A 19,115-nucleotide genomic window follows, 5' to 3' on the forward strand; every position below is an offset into this window, starting at 1 on the left:
AAGCACTATATCTTACCATCTTGTTTGCCCATTTATAGTAGAGCCACATGCACATCCTTTCGCCTGTTAAGGCTATAAATGTGAAGGCGACAAAGGTAAATATAATTATGTTTTTCCATCTTAATCCCAGTAAAAACATATTAGCATTTGAAAAGATCACTTACATTTTATCCACACTTATACAGAGATTTGTGAAAACCTGAATGGTGGCTCTGCTCTGTTTTAATAGAGTGAAGGTGGCTACAGGATGATTGGGCTATTATAGAATTATAACAGTAAACCTATAATTACCATAAACACACTGTAAGTTATTAGAAGCAATTTCCATCCCTCTAAGCCATACAAACATGAACTTAATTGTAAATCTTGAGCCAATGCACATTTCATGTGTCAAGTGTCAAAAAGTAAGCACCAGACTGTCCACCACACCATTAGCTAACAAATCTCTACACTACAAAAGCAGCACTGCAAAACCAAAGCCAGCTAACTAAGCTAGCTGTTTGGCCATTTTTCTTCAATGGTGCCAAAACATATGAAAATCTTTACCAAAAAGTATTAGACTATAGGATTACACAACAATGTGCAATTCTCTAAAAGTGATACTATAATTTATACAGAAGCACTCTTGTTAGTTGAATGGAGGTTCACTCGGCCGTATTATGCACAGGGCATTGAGCTGACCTTGGCATTGGCATTGACATTATTCTGAGTGGTCATGAAAGCAACACAAATGCAACGTCAAGGTCAAAAGTCAGGAGTACAGTCACACTGACCCATTGCTGAAATGCAGATAGCAACAGCAGGCATCAGGTACAGGAAATCATTAAGAAGATTCCATTTGGAGTTACTGAAAGGTTTCCTGAACAGAATGCAGAGTGGGTGTTGGCATATTGTTAGTGGAAATGTCTGCTGATTGACACAGGGCATGAAGGCTGACACGCTGCAGACTGTTTTGACTGGAGTGCAGCCTAATGACCAAAGTGTTTTTGAAATGTTACGATATGGAAATGTTTATTAATCCACACAAAAATATGGTCATTTTAGAAATACAAAGTCTTATCCAACTGCACACCGGAGAGGAGGAGATACTGAATCATGAGGTAAAGATATCAAGAACATATCTAGAAATGTTTGAGTAGAAATGTGGACCTCTTAAATCTCAAACTCGGAGCTCTGAAAAGTAAATAAATCTGGCTGAGTTTCTCTTCACTTTAGCACCTGGCTGCTGGCTTTGTTCCCCTGTAGAGGGCCTGTAGTAAAGCTGGACTTCAAAAGAGCCTTATCACCGTCACATTTTCTCAAAAGAGAACACAGTAATGGAGACCGGATGCACAGGCTTACACTAGGTTAGGCTAACACAAGCAGAGAAGTGAAGAAATGCTTTGAATGTAGCCTTGTAAAGGGAAGAGCTCCCGTACAGGCCTCCTGACCTTCCCACTCCACTTCCTTCCCGAGAAGTAAAGGAATGCTGCGTCAGGTTTTATAAATTAGTACGGACGTGCATTTTAGCTTTCCCCTCTACAGTGATATTTCCAGTCGTCATAACTTCAGTCATTTTTATTCTGTGATGTGACCACACATAAACAAGTATCAACAACAACTAAATGGAATAAAGAGGAGTCACAACATCCAATAACAGTTGTTATCTGTAACATAATCAACATATTCAATTTGATTAAATAACAATAACACATCAGTTTTGTTTTGTAATTGTTTCTATAGATATATTTTGGTAGATTTCAGTGTCAGTTGACACAAAATTAAGGCTGCAACTATTTTTATAAATCCATTAATCATTTCAGTAAAGATGCCAAAATGATATGATGGTTACAGCTTCTCAAATGTGAGGCTGCTTTTCCTGAAGTTATATTATAGTAAATTGAATATTTCGATTTTAGACTGTTGCTCAGATAAAATAAGACATTTGAAGACATCATCGTTTTCTTTTTAAATTATGCTTTCATTTGCCTCGGTCAGCTCAGAGCACGGAGTTGATGCTCTCGGGACTCGGTTTGTCCTTAAAACTGTCATATAAATAAACCTGAACTTGAAACTTGGGTGTTACTCTATAAAAGCTAACACTGCCAAGCAAAGCATTAATGTGCGGTGTGACAATGTGAGACTTACTTTGTTTATGTTAAACCCTTATATCTTGTTTGCAAATGATTTCTTATTCCACATGAACCGCTTTTGTAGACAAGTATAGGACACAGTTTGCACACAATGGAATGGAATGGAATATAAAGAGAAAACGTATATGTATTCGAGTCTTCCTCTCAATGTCTTTTTGTACACCTCTCCTCCTCCATCTTGGCTATGGCTAACACAAGGTCCCAACTTTGACTGTGGCTTCATCCTGTATTTTCCAATTATCACCTTTTAAAGGCCAGCTGGGTGCATTCCAAACCATCGGGGGGCAATTCCATTTGCATTGCTCTGAGACAAAGTCATGCCCAAGTACTTTCATGCTAAAGTTCATAGCAGACAGTCTAAAAGGACAGTATAGCTACAGCTAAAAAGTCACAACTATAGAATACCTTCAGCCAGATAAATTATATCAAACTGAGAAAAAGGTTGGTTTTTTTTTTTCCTTTAAAAATCTCACGATTTAAAATCCTTAGTGAAAGAGAACCTGAAAATCGGAGAGTTTTGAGGAAAGTTGGTGGAGAACTTTCCTCGGCTCTAGGGTAACAAGTTTGCTTTACAGACACGGCGAGCAGTTTGGCCAGACTTTCTCATTTAAGACTGATCGATGTGACGATCCTTTGAGTGCTCGGCTCTGTTTACAGTTTCAGCTCATTATGCTGATTTTATTCTTCTTTTTCATTAACTTGGTTTTTAAGCAGCTCCAGGAATATTTTACATCTGTTTTATTTAGGTCAATTTAGTTTGCCCGTTGAAATTCCCCACAATCAAAGGGTACTGAAATGACCATTGCGTGTGTGTGTGTGTGTGTGTGTGTGTGTGTGTGTGTGTGTGTGTGTGTGTTGTTTGGAGGGGCAGGGGGGAGTAACTGTTCCATTTACTTTGCACATTAATGAGCACTGCCTTCTCTGCCTGCCTTTAGGCTCTCTTTCTTAATGCTAGAGCTGTTCACTAGTGTAAACCTGTGTTTGATTTCTCTTCTCCTCTCCCTCTCGGACTGCATATAGCAGCATTTAGCTGTGAATTAATTTTCATGTTTGGATATACCCTGCTGAGGTGTGATGCCGGTGGTGCATAATCAAAATCTGCAACACTACATATGGGTAGATAGGCCTTGTGGGTATTTTCACAGTGCAGATCTGTAGCTGGGCGGGGAAAATTAAAAGCAGAGAGAGGGGTCAACGGCCAACAGACAGAACAGAAGTCAGCAATAGGACAATGGGACATTTAACACAAAAGAATAAATCTGTTGTCTTAAAGAAGACTATGGAGAAGAAGATACCTTTTGCAGTATGTTGTGCAGCTGTGAGTGTGAGTGTGTGTGTGTGTGTGTGTGTGTGTGTGTGTGTGTGTGTGTGTGTGTGTGTGAGATAATGCGCATGTCTCTGGCCATGGGACAAGACACGCACCCACAGCCACAGCTCAAACACCAGCAGCCCTTAACATGGTGTGTCTAATGCTCCTATTTAGTGTTTGGGGTGCAGCGGCGCGTGGCCTGAGGTTTTTGGGAGGGGAGCGTGGATAGCACCTAGCCTGACAGCTGTGCCCCAAACTGGAGACAAAAGCCTGAGGAAGTACCGCATCATCGAAGACGGGACTAAAAGGCACGGCGGTTTGCTTGTGGTCTGGCCTATACTGCCTTCTGATTCAGTGCACAGTCCACCTTTCATGGTGAATATGGCCCCATAGCAAACACTACTCTGAAAAACGTGAGCTTATAAACTGGAAGGACATCTTTAAACAAATTCCACTATAAAAAGGACAAGGCATCACGTGGTGAATTTAGATCAAAAGCAGAAACATAAACTACTAATTCATAACAGTCTTTATTTCAAACAAACACAAACAGAAAGAACATAGGCCACCTTTTGTGCAACAGTCTTTTCAATGGAGTTTATTTGTAATCCTTTGATAGGTGGGAGTCTCTTTGTCAATCGGTGTACATCAAAGATAAGCTAACTTACCATGCTGCTTGTGCTTGTGTTTTTGTGTGTGAGAGAGTGTGCGTATGTGTGTGTGTGTCCGAGTGCGTGTGTGTGTGTATTCTTGGCTTTAACAGCACAGCAAGACATGTTTTTAATCTATTGATTTAATAAGCTTAGGTAGCATGCTGTTGGCTAAACAAACATACCAGTTGTGAGCATATAGGTGATACATCTTCAGCCTAAAAACCTCTGTAAAGAACACACATTGCATTACAGCTGATGCATTTTCATGAGCACAAATTCTTTGTCTAATAATTTTCTAATAATTTCTTAGTTGTTTAATCACTGCACGAACACACACTGGGACAAACATCTGGTGGATACGGGAGAGAGAATACTGCCACAGCAAGTAACCGAAATTCTGAAGTTAGGAAGGATCAAGCTAAAATCCAAATTAAATCTACAAAGTATTGAGCACCCAGGGTCAATTTTCATCAACAAAAACCCTTTATTATCATATGCAGAGGTGCCTCCATTCATGGGCCAGGCTAGAGATAATAGAAGCAAATGAGATAATAATTACTTGTTTGTTGCCACATCAGCCATTAGGTGATAATTAGGCCAAGGTGAGAATTTTAACTGTTTTAAATGGATTCTTTGATCTGAACACATGTTCCCAGATGGATGCATCCTGCATCAATTATTATTTCAAATTAAAAACCAAATCAAACCTCTGCAAAACTGGATGTCATTCTTCAATAAGCAGTTCCCCTCAACACAAATACTAGTTGGAAAGCGCACTTACAGACACATCTGCCATCTACAGAGCATGCGTTATATTACCATGAGGTGAATTGTAAGAGCTCACAAATTTTCTTTTATGTTTCATGACTGTGCTGGTTTTGGGGTGAATGGATACCGACTGTGTGCTTTACTTGGAGCCCAGCAAGGCTGATGAAACATAAGTAAATGTGAACTGTGGATCAAGAGGTACGCACTAAAGGGTGGTGCAGCCATTCCTGGCATCCATATCAATGACTAGCTTTGTTATAAAATGGAAAACTAAATATTTAGAATTACTTTTTGACAGCAAAATAGGAAAACTATCCATCCCTCGCATAATGGAACTTCCCTTATTACACCCCTGTGTCCTGACATACACACACGCACAGACGTCAGGGGATTGAAATGGCTCAAATATATCCACTGGTTTAAATTAGACCTGTGTGTGGGGTTTTGTGTGTGTGCCTGTGTGTGCCTGTGTGTGCGTAGTGGTTGGATGGTGAGTTGAAGGAGAGGACTGAGCAGGTTTCTGACCTCCCATGGGTGCAGCAGAGTGAATGCAACAGTGTCAGCTCACTAAAACAACACAATGTGTATAACAGTGGGTATTTCACAATGGAGAACCACAAACAATCCTTTAATACAACCTGCTAACAGTAAAACTAACTTAAAGTAATAATTTCGGTATAAAATTTGAATTTCTTTGGTAATGTTTTTACAAGGTATTTGCATTTTAGAATGACAGCAAACAGCGTTAACTTTATCCACAATTCTACAATCGAGTGTTCAGACCAAAAAGAGTTCTGCGTTACAACAACGCAAGAGGCTGCGTGTTCAGTTTGAGTAGCAGATCCATGAGTTTGAAGGCTTATGGAGATGCCCAACACGTTCTCCAACCTAAAATACCATAAAGGTAATTTGTCCCTACTCTCTGTACTGGAGCTACATCATCACAGTAACAATAATAAACACATGGTTAAGCTTATGGTTTGGTTAGGTTTAGGCACAAAAACATTCTGATTAGGTTTAGGGAAAGATGTTCACTATCAGTTTCACACAAGAAACGCTATTTATACACTATGTCACCTAATTTCCTCCGTTGCTCCTGTCATAATTACTACGGCCACTAGAGGTCGCCAACAATGAAATGTAACTTCGGGTCATATTACGCTAGACGACCTATGTTTTTTCTTTTTGTTTATTGTTTTTTTTTTTTACATTAGGACAGTCTCAAGATGACGTAACACTGCACAGAGGTTAGCAATACTCTGACACAGGGTTTTCAGCTCTGAAAGGTTATCACAGTGACAATTATTTTATCTAGCATTGGGACGATGACAAGGTTAACAGCAGAAATACTTTTCTCATGTAGGGCTGAGTTCAGCCTGAATGTGGCATTAATCATAACTTTCTGCTAGCTGCTAACAGCTACGATGTCAACACTCCAGTCCTACCAAATTCCCTGCGATAAATCTTATTTTTGAGAAGCTTATAATGTTCAGATACGATTCACAGTTGGACCGATTACAATTCAACACTATCATCATGCCTGAAAATATAGATAGGGATGCTCTTGCACTGGCCTGCATTATGTAAAGGATATGCAAGTGATGTCACTGCATGCATAGCCACAGCTTTTCCTCAGGAGTTATGTCATCAGTAAAACAGTGAAGAGACTCAAAAATAACTCAGGTAGAAACTTTTACAGACTGCTGAAGGTGAAATAGAAAAGATGCAATGTGCCATGAGGCTTGCTAAGGGGCTGTGTGATGTTAAGAATCCAAGCACACCGTTTTCTAAATGGAACATAAGAAAATCAAAATATCTGATTTGTTCACAAGCAACCAGAAGTGTTATTGTTATTAGTGTTACATGTTATCATATAGTTGCAAAGAATCTGGCATGTTGAAAAAGAGCAGACTCTCCTATAGTGAGAGTGGCTGGGTCCTTAGTACAGGCTTTATCTTGTTGTGCCAGACAGTTCAGTAGTAAACACTCTGGCAAAGGGCCTCGTAGTAAACTCTGATGGAACTGCACTGCAGAGCCGGAGTGTTGTAGCCATCCTGGCATGGAGATATGGGTCATTCTGGGCTGTCCTCTCGCTCACCCCAGCACCAGAGCCCAAACCCTGATGAGATTAGCTGGCCAGCCAGGCGCTCAGTGGTGGTAAAACACAAACACCACTGATTACGTGAACATTAAAGTCAGATCCCCTCACACTTCAGCCTCGGATCCCCTTGTGCAGGGTCAGGATCGGGTTAGTGTAATGACTGTGTCACCATCCCCGACTTATACGGCAGTACTACCTCTGTCTTGGCACACACCATGGACCCTGACAGATAGTAAACAAACACATAATTATCCTGTGATTAGAGCTGACGTCATCTGAGACGCGTGCTCTGACTTTCAGTGCATGAAGAAGGGGACAGCGATACAGCTGGCTCTCTGGAATCCTCCAAACTCCTTTAAACTAACAAATGGTGTCTGCTTGGTCCCCTTGCTTTGTTAATATGCGATAGAGGAAATATGACACAAAACAGGTTGACATTTCCTTCCCGGGGCTAGCTTTTGGGGGGGTAGGTCAGTGATTTCAGTGCCTTGTCCACTACTATTCTGTGTTAAATCACTGCTAGAAATGGGATTAGGCAGGTTGGAATGCCAGGGTAATCACTCATTCAGCAGCAGCCAGAAGAAAAGGCCTCCTTAAGGAGAAGGGGTGGGTTTTATATAGCTGAGAGCTTTGATTACTGCTCCGTCTTAAAACCGCATCCGATGAGTAAAGACATGCACTGGTCCTCCCCCACATTTACTGGGTGAGTCGCCCTCCTGGGTTCCTGTAAATAAGTGATGTCACAGTGCTTAATGATGCCCAGACTAGACTCAGTAAGGCCCTGAAAACAACATACTACCAGCTTCATCACCACTGTGAGCACGCTGCCTAACCGTCATGTCAACAAAGAATTAGTTTTGCACATTTCATCCCATTTCTCTGTGGGATTGCCGATGATGCAGTTGAACTGCAGAGTAGTGAACAAGATCAAGGGTATTCTCTCTTATTCTATGAAGCCAGTAAAGTTCACCCTCGGGGGGAAAGAAAAAACAAAAAAAAAAAAAAAAAAACAAACATTGTCCTTATCTGTGGATCGACTGCTCTGTCACTAATGAAGATGTTCAGATGAAGAGCACAAGAAGAAAAAATACTTTCCCTGGGCTTTCTCCTGTTCCCCCTGACGCAGACTGGTAGTGACAGTTGTTTCCAGTTGCTACATATAAAGGGCCCATCATAAAGCCTGGCTATAGGAAACAGGATAAGCGCTTGAGCCAAGGCAGTAAAAAGCTCTCTGGGAACTTGAAAGCCACACAAATGAAGTCTGCATCTGCCATCTGGAAACAATAAACAAACAAAACCCAGCAGCCAAACAAACACCACGAAAGGCAGAGGGGGAGAGCGAGAGAGGGAGAGAGAGAGAGAGAGCGAGACAGACACAGAGAGAGAGAGAGAGAGAGAGAGAGAGAAAGAGAGAGAGAGAGAGAGGCAGTGATTGAGAGTGTGAATGAGTGATAGGGAGAGGAGGGTGTCAATGTTACAAACGTGTGCAGCATGCATCATTAGCAGACACTGATGGGAAGACAGACACAGAGACAACCCTTTGTATAAAATCTCCTTTGATGCTAGGGAGATGGCCCTGCTGTTTGAATGTGTGTGGTACCACTGAAACCTGGTTCTAATGAAGTGTAGTGCTAACAGGAGGCCGCCTGTCTGCAACTTGTGCCAGTGATGTGATGAGAAGTTATAAGCCACTTCCAAATATGGCAAAATACCAAAAGCAACCAGCCAACTCTTCTCTGCAAGCCCAGATAAATCAGAAATATGATTTGTCTTTATTTTTAGAATTTCAGAGAGAAGTCACATCACAGTTGTCCTGTTTTCAGTGGAGCGTTTTGTGCGTTACTAATCATCTAGCTGTCCAATATGGACTGGTCTATGAGACAAGTTTTCTTACTGTGCAGAGGCTGCAAAACACTGTGGATTCATTGGAGAAATATAATGCCAAGATCAATTACATGATAAAACTACAGGAAAGTTGAAGGGATTTCTCCTTATGGATGAAGGACAAACACACATGAAAAGGATCCTCAGGGTCTTTTACATCACTGTCACCACCATATCTCCGCATTTGCATTACCCAGTTGCTTAGGATTTTTTTTTTTTTTATATGAGCCATTTATTTCAGCATGTAATATTATATCTTTAAGCATTTAATATCAATTTATCATTACAACAAAACTACCCTCTGCCACCGATAGTGCCTCTAGTTCTACTACTAATAATAATAATAATAATAATATCAAATATTACTAATACTATTTGTTTTCCAGTGACAAGATGTCTCTCTGAGCAGCACCATTTTATTATGCAGACAGAGCGAAGTTCTCTGCAGAATGACTCAGCGACAGTGTGGAACAGTTTTAAAAAAAAAAAAAAAAAAAAAAAAAAAAAATCATTATGTGAAGCTTCAGTTGGTACTAGAACAAGCATCATAAGTTGCTCTCAAAGCAAAGACCTGGTCACAAGGCTCACCGTCAACACTGACACCGAGGGGTTAAACCAAGAACTGCAGCCACGTGGCTAAAGCATGGACCCATGTATTACCACAGATAGTCCCACCTATAGGTGTACATACACTTAAAACAAATAAGTTAGGGCAGAAAAAGAAAGATAATCTCTCAGCCTCTTTCTCCTTCTCTCACACATTTTTCTATCTTTGTGAGGACCCTCAATGACATAATGTATTCCCTTGCCCCTTACCCTAACCTTAACCATCACAACTTAAGTCCTAACCCCAACCCTTACCCTAACTCTAACCGGAACCTTAAAACCAAGTCTTAACCCTCAAACAGCCCTTTGAAGTGAGGACTGACCATAATGTCCCCACTTTCCCAAAATGTCCTCTATCTATAACTCAATGTGGTCCTCACAAAGACAGAAGTGAGCATGTGCAAACACACACGCAAACACACACACAAACACACACGCAAACACACACACACACACACGCGCACACACACACCCCTGCTGTGCCTGGTTAACAAACACTCTGCTATAAAAGCAGGCCTCTTACTCATTAGGATGCTGTGTATCAGACAGGAAATGCTGGGTAAATTACACCTCATCGCCCTGAAACTAGCCGACCATCACCATGGCAATGAGCCAACCTCAGTGCCGTGAGAAGACCAAAGCACCATCGTGGTAGAGGGGAAGGGAACAAGACAACACACAGTTTCCCCAAACAACTGCAAAAAAAAAAATGATGAAATAAAAGTGATGACAATGCAGTCCTACAGGTTTTCTGAGGTGTAAACTGAACCTAAATCTTTATCTATTTAACAGCCAAAAGAATCCCTTTGGCCTTTTGACAGAGGTGGTGACTACAAACCTGGAAGCAATATCCTGCCCACACATGCAACTCTGACTGCTACCCAATTAATGCTACATGGGCTAAACTGTACCAGACCAACACACTCTTTATTTATTAGAAATTGTTAGTTATTCCTACCGTAACTGCTGTAATACTGTTCAATAAATAGATCAACAAAGGCCGCAACTTGTCATGACAATCATAGAATATTGGGTGGTCTCTCTACGGAGGTCTGTGTGTAATATTTGAAACAATTTGATGGTTTTGATGATCATATGTAAATAGATTAAGGATAAGTAGCCTGGACAACTGCACTGCAGACAACAATGACCACAAAAAGAGTTTCGTAAGAATCTGTGAGAAATACAGCAGAGCAATTTGATGCAAATGCAATTTCATCAGATGTTACAACAAGAAGTTACCTAACACTGCTCTGTCAAAATCTTTCGGACACCGTGCATTACTCTTAAAAAAGGATCATTTCATCACAGCACTTGTATTGGCTTACAACTGTAAAAAGCAGAAACACAAGTGTGTTATCATTAAAAACAGAGGATATTTCCCCAGCTTCTCATTCAATCCGACCACCACGCTCAAGCTCTAAACCACATAAACCACCCGTTAGCCAAGTCCACCCCACGTTTCTAGAACAAAATTCTTTTGTTGCATTGTTCACACATTCCTCCCAGGCCGTGTTTATACAGATGCGATTCCATGTGCGCTCTGGGGTTTAAGAAGTCCTACTCCAAAGCTGAAGATGTGCTGTTGATCAAAGGCTTCAGTCCTAGAGCAGAGACACTTGTTTTGGTTGTTTTTTCTTCTATGGGGATACAGGGTAACATATCCATCTGTTGGCCGTATGGATCCACCTTGGTCAGCTCTAGGACAAGTGTAGGCTTCTCTTCTCTGCCACCCCACACTGCTCCCCCAACCACGTTTACTCAGCTGGTCTCCACGCCAGTTACCAGAGTTTTGTTTTCACACAGCAACATGTGTTAACTTAATGCTCTGTAACAGATTTCAAAGGCAAGATTACCTGGGTCAACAACAGGTAATAGAGCGATTTATTGATTCAATGGCTCAAAAAAAAGGCAATGTGCAAAAAAGAAAAAAGTACTTTGGTAGGCATTGGTAAACAGATCCACAGGAAGTGATGTTGTGGTTTGGTTTACTTGAACCCCATCACGTGTTTTGCTCCTATTTGACGCTGAAACTAGATGTAAAGGCAAAAGAGTGCGATAGTTTTCAAAAGTGTAAAAACAATTTCAAAATTTTTGTACCACGAAGCAACGGCCAAGAATGTGTTTAGGACATGATTAGATAAATCGTTAAATAGTTCTAGAAAGGCATAAAGCTCAGGGGGTGAGTTTACTTGGCCAACCTGCTCACCCTCCAGTAGCAGCAGAATTTGGTAACACAGTCCCCATGGTTGTTTTCTTGCTTGATTGGATTATGGCCACACACCTCAAGCTCGGCTTCCACCACCAATCAATGAGGAAATGAGGTGTCAGCACACCGGTGTTTATTCAACACTCATTTATTTTTCTACCAGCAGCCAAAGCCAGTTGGACCACAGAAGACACCAGATGAGTGAGGGGATTTTCTTTAAAGACTGCTTATTTCTAATAGTATTACAAACAGGAAATTTGTTGTGTACAAGAGCTAATTGTGTTGACAAATGAATCAGCTCAATTTTATTTCATTTTCTTCAGTCGCATTACGAGTAAATTCCTCTGGTATCATACGACAGTTTACAATTAGCCAATTTACTGTGAAATGACGAATGCATTTAAAATGCCACTTTGCACTAATAAAGAATGTATAATATTACAAGTGTATATTAAAATTCCGTCTAGTCTTCATTCTAATCTCTTTTACAACTGAGAAGACGAGGCTTTTAAACTTCAGGCTGTGCATCCATATGACCAAGCTAAAAGGAACTAGTAATGGGAAGACACCAGGAAGTCAGTAATGCTTCCAGTCAGCATGAAGTGCCATCAAAATAAAATTCTGCACAGTAGCTGCTGCGTTAAAACAACTGGAGCAATTGAAAATTCCCCTGCCAATTTATGCCAAATGCCACTTTATAAACATTCTAGCTTGACTGCCAAGTGTCTGCACTGCTTTATGCCCCTTCTCTTAATTGAAAACGTTATAGGGGTGCATTACACTTGGGGGTTTTATAAGCTGTGCTATAAAGCCCTAGCAGGCCCTGAGAGGGGAAACTGCCCATTAACTTATAAGGTCCAGGCCTTGGCTCTCTTAATTGACAACCTCTAGGCTACTTTCATCACTTGTCGACTTCATAGCAGCAGTCAATGCTTCCTCCAGGATGCTGTTGCATCTTTGACACGAGGGTGTTTGTGACAAAGAGCAGTCTGCCGCCAATGCCAGGGCGAGGGCTCTAGGCTGTCCATAAAACAAGCACACACATTCCTCCCCTAGTTCCAGCCATCTGAGAGGGCTGCATTTAACCATGTAGGTACTGCTTCTCAGTAAGGCCAGCCAAAATTAAACATGAATCTCATTGTAATGGTAGATATTTTTATATGCTAATGCTGTACACAAGTCTATGCATCACATATCATAAAAGATTTTTTCCAATTATTGGAGCTTTCACCTTATAAAAAGCACTGCAAAATACTACAAGAAAAATGCGAGAGGCTAAATTAAAAGAGGGATTACTGAGAAGGTAGAAAATAGTATATTTCTAATCTGTCCAAGCTATCACCACAAGCACACACACACACACACGCACACACATACATACACAAACACACACACACTGGCGTGACAGTCACTTCACACTCTCATTTGGCAGGATCGTCAGCTTTGTGCCTCTGGAAATTCATGGACCTTGAATTAGAGCCACATGTCACACTGTTGTTGACCAGTTCAGACACATTGCTAGAATATTAAACTAGCTTAAGTTCTTTGTAATTAAAACTTTCCAACTGGCCACTGTCAGTCCAACAACCAGCGAATACCAATATATTCACGTAGGTGTGTGTGCTGCATGCACACATGGCAAGGGAGTCCCCAATCCCCACACGCCATTTTCACCTATTTGGATTTATTTTGGTTTTAAATCAGACACAACCGGCAAACCGAAGGACCACAACAAAGCAATTCGCTATGTTTGCAAACATATTGTGCCAGGCCAGCAAAAGACTCCAACACTACCAATATGCACGAGCACTTGCATCATCCTACTTAGCATGCTACGCTGTCACAGATAGCAGTGGCCCTCAACTACAAACCCCACTTCACCAGCCCAAAATCACCCCAAAAAAAAAAAAAAAAAAAAAAAAACACAGCGATGGAATCAGCATATTGGTAAATTCTCCCAATCTTGAGGCTGTTCTCAAACTCAAGACTGTTTGAAGTTTCTAATTATACTTCTAATGAGACTCACATGACAATTTACAAAGATAGAGGAGTGTGAAGCAACTTTAAATACTAAGCGTCTGTCACTGTCTCATGACCTTAACTTGCAGAAATACACATAGGATTAATATGCATGTAAGTATTTATATTTCTTGGTATTCTTGAAAGGGGAAACTCCAGCAATTTAGTGCCGTCATTACATCAAGTTGTGGGACTTGAAACAGACCTTTAAGAGAATAGTCAAAATTGAAGCATCAAAGGCTGTATTCTGACATTTAGTCCTTCATATGAGTCAACCTACTCCCTCCGATTAAGTACACCACTGACCTTTGCTTCAAGTTACAGGAATGAATCATGTCACGGACCTATGTTTGTTTCAATTGTTCAGATGCTTTAATCTTAGCTTTGGCTCAAATCACACATGTAAGCGACACCCATAACCTTCATTATCATAATGCTAATAAGTTTGATCAATTGACAACAAAAAAATCACCTGGGGGCTGTAATTATGTAAACATTAGATACTGTTGATAGGAAAGATTTGAACTACAATGTTATTGCTTTAGATGGCTGGAAATTTGTGGGTGTGCAGAATGAACAAGAGGTGATCTAAAGGTGAACAACAAGAGCTGTGAGGCTGCTCAGTAGTCAGCAGAGCAGGAAACCTGTCGCTGCACTGAATGGCTTCCATGAGAGACTGCCAGTACTTTCTGAAATATAACTACAACCAAAAGTATAATCATAAAAGGAATTTAAAGATGATATAATGATATTAATGTGTAAAGAACATGTTAATCTGACGATACAGGTCAATATAGGTCATTTCTTCAGAATAAGCACTTTGGATATTTAAGTAATTTTCTTACTGTAGAGATGTATCTAATGTTTTGTCCATTTATATCAGTGACTGTAGATTAAATATTAGAAACACCACTTACAGTATGGCATAAAGCAATACAACTCTATAGCACCAAAAACTACAAGCCAAAAAAACACCATGAAATTGAATAAACACCTCTCTACAACTCTATAAACTGAACATTATAACCTTGGACACTACAAATACTAAAAAAAACAAATGCTGAAATGATGCAATTCATACCAAAAACAACAGAACTTTCTGTCAGACACTCAAAACTGATGATAATGCTTGTAATGAGTAAAAGGCTACCATAAGGTGTCGCCAGTATCTTTAGTAATATCGCAATCAAGCAGTAAGAAAATAAAGTAAAGTACAACGTGGCAGCGCCTTCCTGGACTCTAGACACCATAGTGAAGTTGCCAGGCAACCATAACAACAGCCGGAGATGCTCTGCACAGAAGTACTGAGCGGATGGAAAGGAAATGGTTACCGTATAACCACAAACTGTCATTAGGCTTGGGCGTTACCTATTCTTTCATACCTTAATACTTTCAGAACACTTGACTGGATTATACATGTCTGATGATATTTGTTGTAAAAAAAAAAAAAAATAAAAAAAAAAAATAAATAAAAAATGTATTCATTGTCATGTCAAGTCATTGTCACACACATTATGACACTGTGGTAGGTTAAAATCCTGTCTAATACCAATTACCTGAAATACTCATGTGGCAAAAATAAGAATGTGGCTGATTCCTGACATTTTAGCCAAAAGAAAAAAAGCCTAGATGATGTAATTAAATAATTCAGCTTTCTAAAGTAAATAAAAAATCTATGTGAAACATAGAAGTTGCAAGAATTTATTTATTTATGGATAAGACATTTATGTGTTTCCAATGGCATTTAATATTTCACACTTTTCTGGTCTTTTATTTGAAGTTTTGACATTCACATGAAAATATCTGTGATTTCAAGGAACAAAAACCATGCCAACAAAGTTTTTCCATTTCCTCTCTAATGCTTCTAACTGGAGCTCTAGTAAGAACAGGATGTTTAAAGTGAGTCTCTTCTGATTGGATTGAGTTGAGTTGAGTGACATACAATCAGGCCAACCATATTTTAAGCCGGCTGTGTCAAAACTCATTGGTGATGGTGATGGTTAGCGATCAGTGAAATGAGCCAAATAGAAAGTCAAAAGCTATCCTATCCTTAGAAAGGCTGCGCAAATGATAAACTGACTTCCTGACATTGACATTTTTACATTCTTATAGTTTGCTAGCTCACTGATGGAATGATTGCTTGGTGTTGTCAATAAAGTTAAAACAAAAAAAGGTTGGACAGTACTGGGGGCATGGCTTCAGGTGGTGACTGTATAGTTGTGGCATCACAAAATGACAGAAGTCCTGATGGCTCGTTTTAAAGCACAATTTCTGAATACAGGTTGTGCTTTATAAACAAAAAAGACACGGAAATCTCACTTTCTTCCACATGGAACCTTTAACTTTAGTCACAGTGTTGCAATAGGCCTAGGCTGTAGGTGAAAAGTATTTAATCCCGGCAAGACTGGTAGGCTATTAGGCAGCACTGTGACAATGACTTCTCCTTTTCAAAATTAATGAAGACAAACACGTACCGTCATTTGCCTTATACACTAATGAAATGTTGGGAAGGTTTTAAGGGGATAAAAGCATAAATACCGACTGAGCCTAATTCAGAGCCACTGGAGCTCAGTGGAGCACAGCTGTGTTAAATTAATGCACATTTTGAGCGTTTCTAAACTCGTTCAACAACTAACAAACAAGAAGCCTGCATTCATTCACATTTTGGGAAACATGACGGAGATGACAAACAGATTTAAAACTGCTGCAGCCACTTCTTCCCAGCCAACAAGAACAAGTCGCATTTAACCGACAGCTGTTAACGTGATATGGAGGGAAATGTCACAAGGTGAATATTCCACAAGAAACATTGCACATTCAAGAAAGGGCGACATTAAAAAAAGAAACATAAACTGACTCACTGTGGAAGAAGTCGTTTCACAGCTCTGGTTATGTGCGCCGCCATGTTTCCTTCGATGACGCGTCAAAAGAGCAAGCAGCAATTGGCTGCATAAATGGGTCTCCGGTGCAGCTCGAGTCATTTCATTGGCCACGGCGCGGAGAGGGGCGGGCTCTGGGAGAGTACAAGCACATGGGAAGGTAAACAGAGACGAAGCAGTGGGGCAGTGCTGCTGTGAAGAGGGGAGGGACGGCAGAGCGTGGAAGCGTTTGTGAGAGAGAAATCACCCACACATTTATGATACAATGCCATTTATTTTAAAAGATAATTCAAGTAAAAGAGTTAATGACTTAAAAGAAAAGTTACAGTTGGTAAACTGATTAATCAGGGATACTCTGTGTGGTTTGAAATATTCTAGAGATTGTTTGTGTCACAGATGGTCTCTGCCTACAATGACTCTGTTGTCCTTCTGCTCTATGAGACAGAAGGGACAGAGACAGGCTGAAGCTTGCAACAGAGAAAAACGACAGGAATAAAAGGAAAGAGAGAAGAGAGATCTGAGCACAAGGAACGTCACCCCGGGAGTTCTCTCTCACAGCAGTGGTGAATTACTACCACTACCATCAGCCAGGTCCAAGTGTGGTGCACAAATGACACGCAATATTTGCCATGATTAAGTCAGCAGGGGATTTGCTCCAAATGTCAGCATTCAGGACAGCCATTGGCCTGTGGGTGTATTTAAATGTTGAATGTGCTGCTGGACTTACTGTATTCCATGAAGGTTGTGGAGCCAAATGTAGTTCATGGCGGACCTTGAGTAAAAAAAAAGAGGAAAAGTGTTAAGTCCATGATGTTCATTTCTTGTTCTTGCTTCAATAGGAAGTTTCCTGACCTGACATCACATATCAAAGAATTAAAAAAAAAAAATGGCATGCAGAGCAACTATTGTTTTCCCACTTTTGCATGGGCCCGAAATTGTACATTCATGGCTCAGTGAATTCATCTATATAATGCAGTGTTTCCCAACCTGGGGTTGAGGCCCTTCAGTAGGACACTGGATGAATCTATAGGGTCACAATATCCTAAAAAAGCATGCTTCTCTTAAACAAGTTAACTGCTATTTTAATTTTTCTGACTTTTATCTGGTGTTTGCTGTTTATGTTTGAATTACTGCTAAGTGGCCTCTAAAAATGATTGATTTTAAACTATCTGAGAAGGAAACATCAGTCTGTGGTTGAACTGCTTGCAACTCATAGACACATGCAACCTATAACAAGGGGTCATGTGTAGACATTGCATCATTTTTAAGGGTCACTTGCCAAAAATGTTATGAACCACTAATGGGACTATTTGCCATTATTTACTGTCCAGTTCATTTTTGTGGTATAAGTGATTTTCTACTTTCCTTCTCTTCCAAAGGCTGAATACATGAAAAACATATTTCATCACAAATAACAGCGGTGTGAGTGATCATTACATCTGAAATAACCTATACATATAAATAGGTCACTGTCTATGACACAATAAATCTGTGCTTCTCCAGTTCATCCATGATCAGGTAAGAAATCTTAAACTTTTTCCAATATAGATTTTTCCTCCTAAACAAAGCTGGCTTATGTGCACATCCATTCCTACATGGGATAAAATTGCAATGTAGTTGGAAAATTCCATCCATGGGTTACTTGGAAACTACTTCTTTCCCTCCCCCTTCCGTTCATCGAACACAATTGTTGTCTACTAATCCAGTTTTGATAGCATTTGGCACACTTTCTTTGGATCACAGCAAGATGCTCAACTTCCATTCTGGTCTCCCCTAGGAACCTCTGAGCCCAAGAAAGCAGCCGACACCAGGTCGCGCCAGAGCAGGGGGGTTCTCTGTGTCCTCATAAAGCACAGAAAATTATTTTTTGATTCAAGTCGCCCCTTGCCACATGCACACACACACACACACACTCACTCACACACACACACACACACACACACACACACACACACACACACACACACACACACACACACACACACACACACACACACACACACACACACACACACACAAGATCATCAGTCTGGCAGCTAATTCCAGATATATGCTGAATATGTGTTTATTCTTGTCAATCTGTTATGTTGTTAAATGTTGCAGTCACCTAATGACCCCCCTGTAAGGCAATAGAATATAAAATATTATGTCAAAGGCAAAAGCTTTTTGCCTTTGTCCCCCCTCTGTACACCCTGATCCAAATGGACAATGCATCACTAGGCCTTGATGCCTCAGAAGTCTGGGTTCATTAAAATCTTGAACGAGTGCCAAAGCTGTAGTCATAGATAAAAGGAATATGAAAGGATAACGAAATTTATGGATGGCAAGTCACCACCTCACCCTGGCATTTATAATAAACAAATGGTTTCTGTTTCCAATTTAAATTTCTCATTATACTGTGACTTTTGGAAAATGTGTTTTGATTTACCAACATTTTATCTGAAAAACTGTATAATTGATTAGATTTACATGGCTCTGATTTTAATGCTGATCGCCTGCCTTCCTCAACAGCCCCCACCCCCAGCCCAACACTCACCAAAAAAGAATGATCTGAA

At 40.3% G+C, this 19,115-nt stretch overlaps 1 protein-coding gene across 1 annotated transcript in view; it reads right to left on the reverse strand.

The window, feature by feature from the left end:
* clybl (citrate lyase beta like) overlaps positions 1-16,587 on the reverse strand; it is a 58,925-nt gene extending 42,338 nt beyond the window's left edge. The window contains exon 1 of the mRNA XM_056389940.1: positions 16,543-16,587. Within this exon, the coding sequence (XP_056245915.1) occupies positions 16,543-16,586 (44 nt within the window). The 5' untranslated portion in view covers position 16,587. The remainder of the gene's footprint in view (positions 1-16,542) is intronic.
* Between the last annotated feature and the right edge of the window lie 2,528 nt (positions 16,588-19,115).

The sequence above is a fragment of the Seriola aureovittata genome, chromosome 11, assembly GCF_021018895.1.
Source record: "Seriola aureovittata isolate HTS-2021-v1 ecotype China chromosome 11, ASM2101889v1, whole genome shotgun sequence".
Lineage (NCBI taxonomy): Eukaryota > Metazoa > Chordata > Actinopteri > Carangiformes > Carangidae > Seriola > Seriola aureovittata.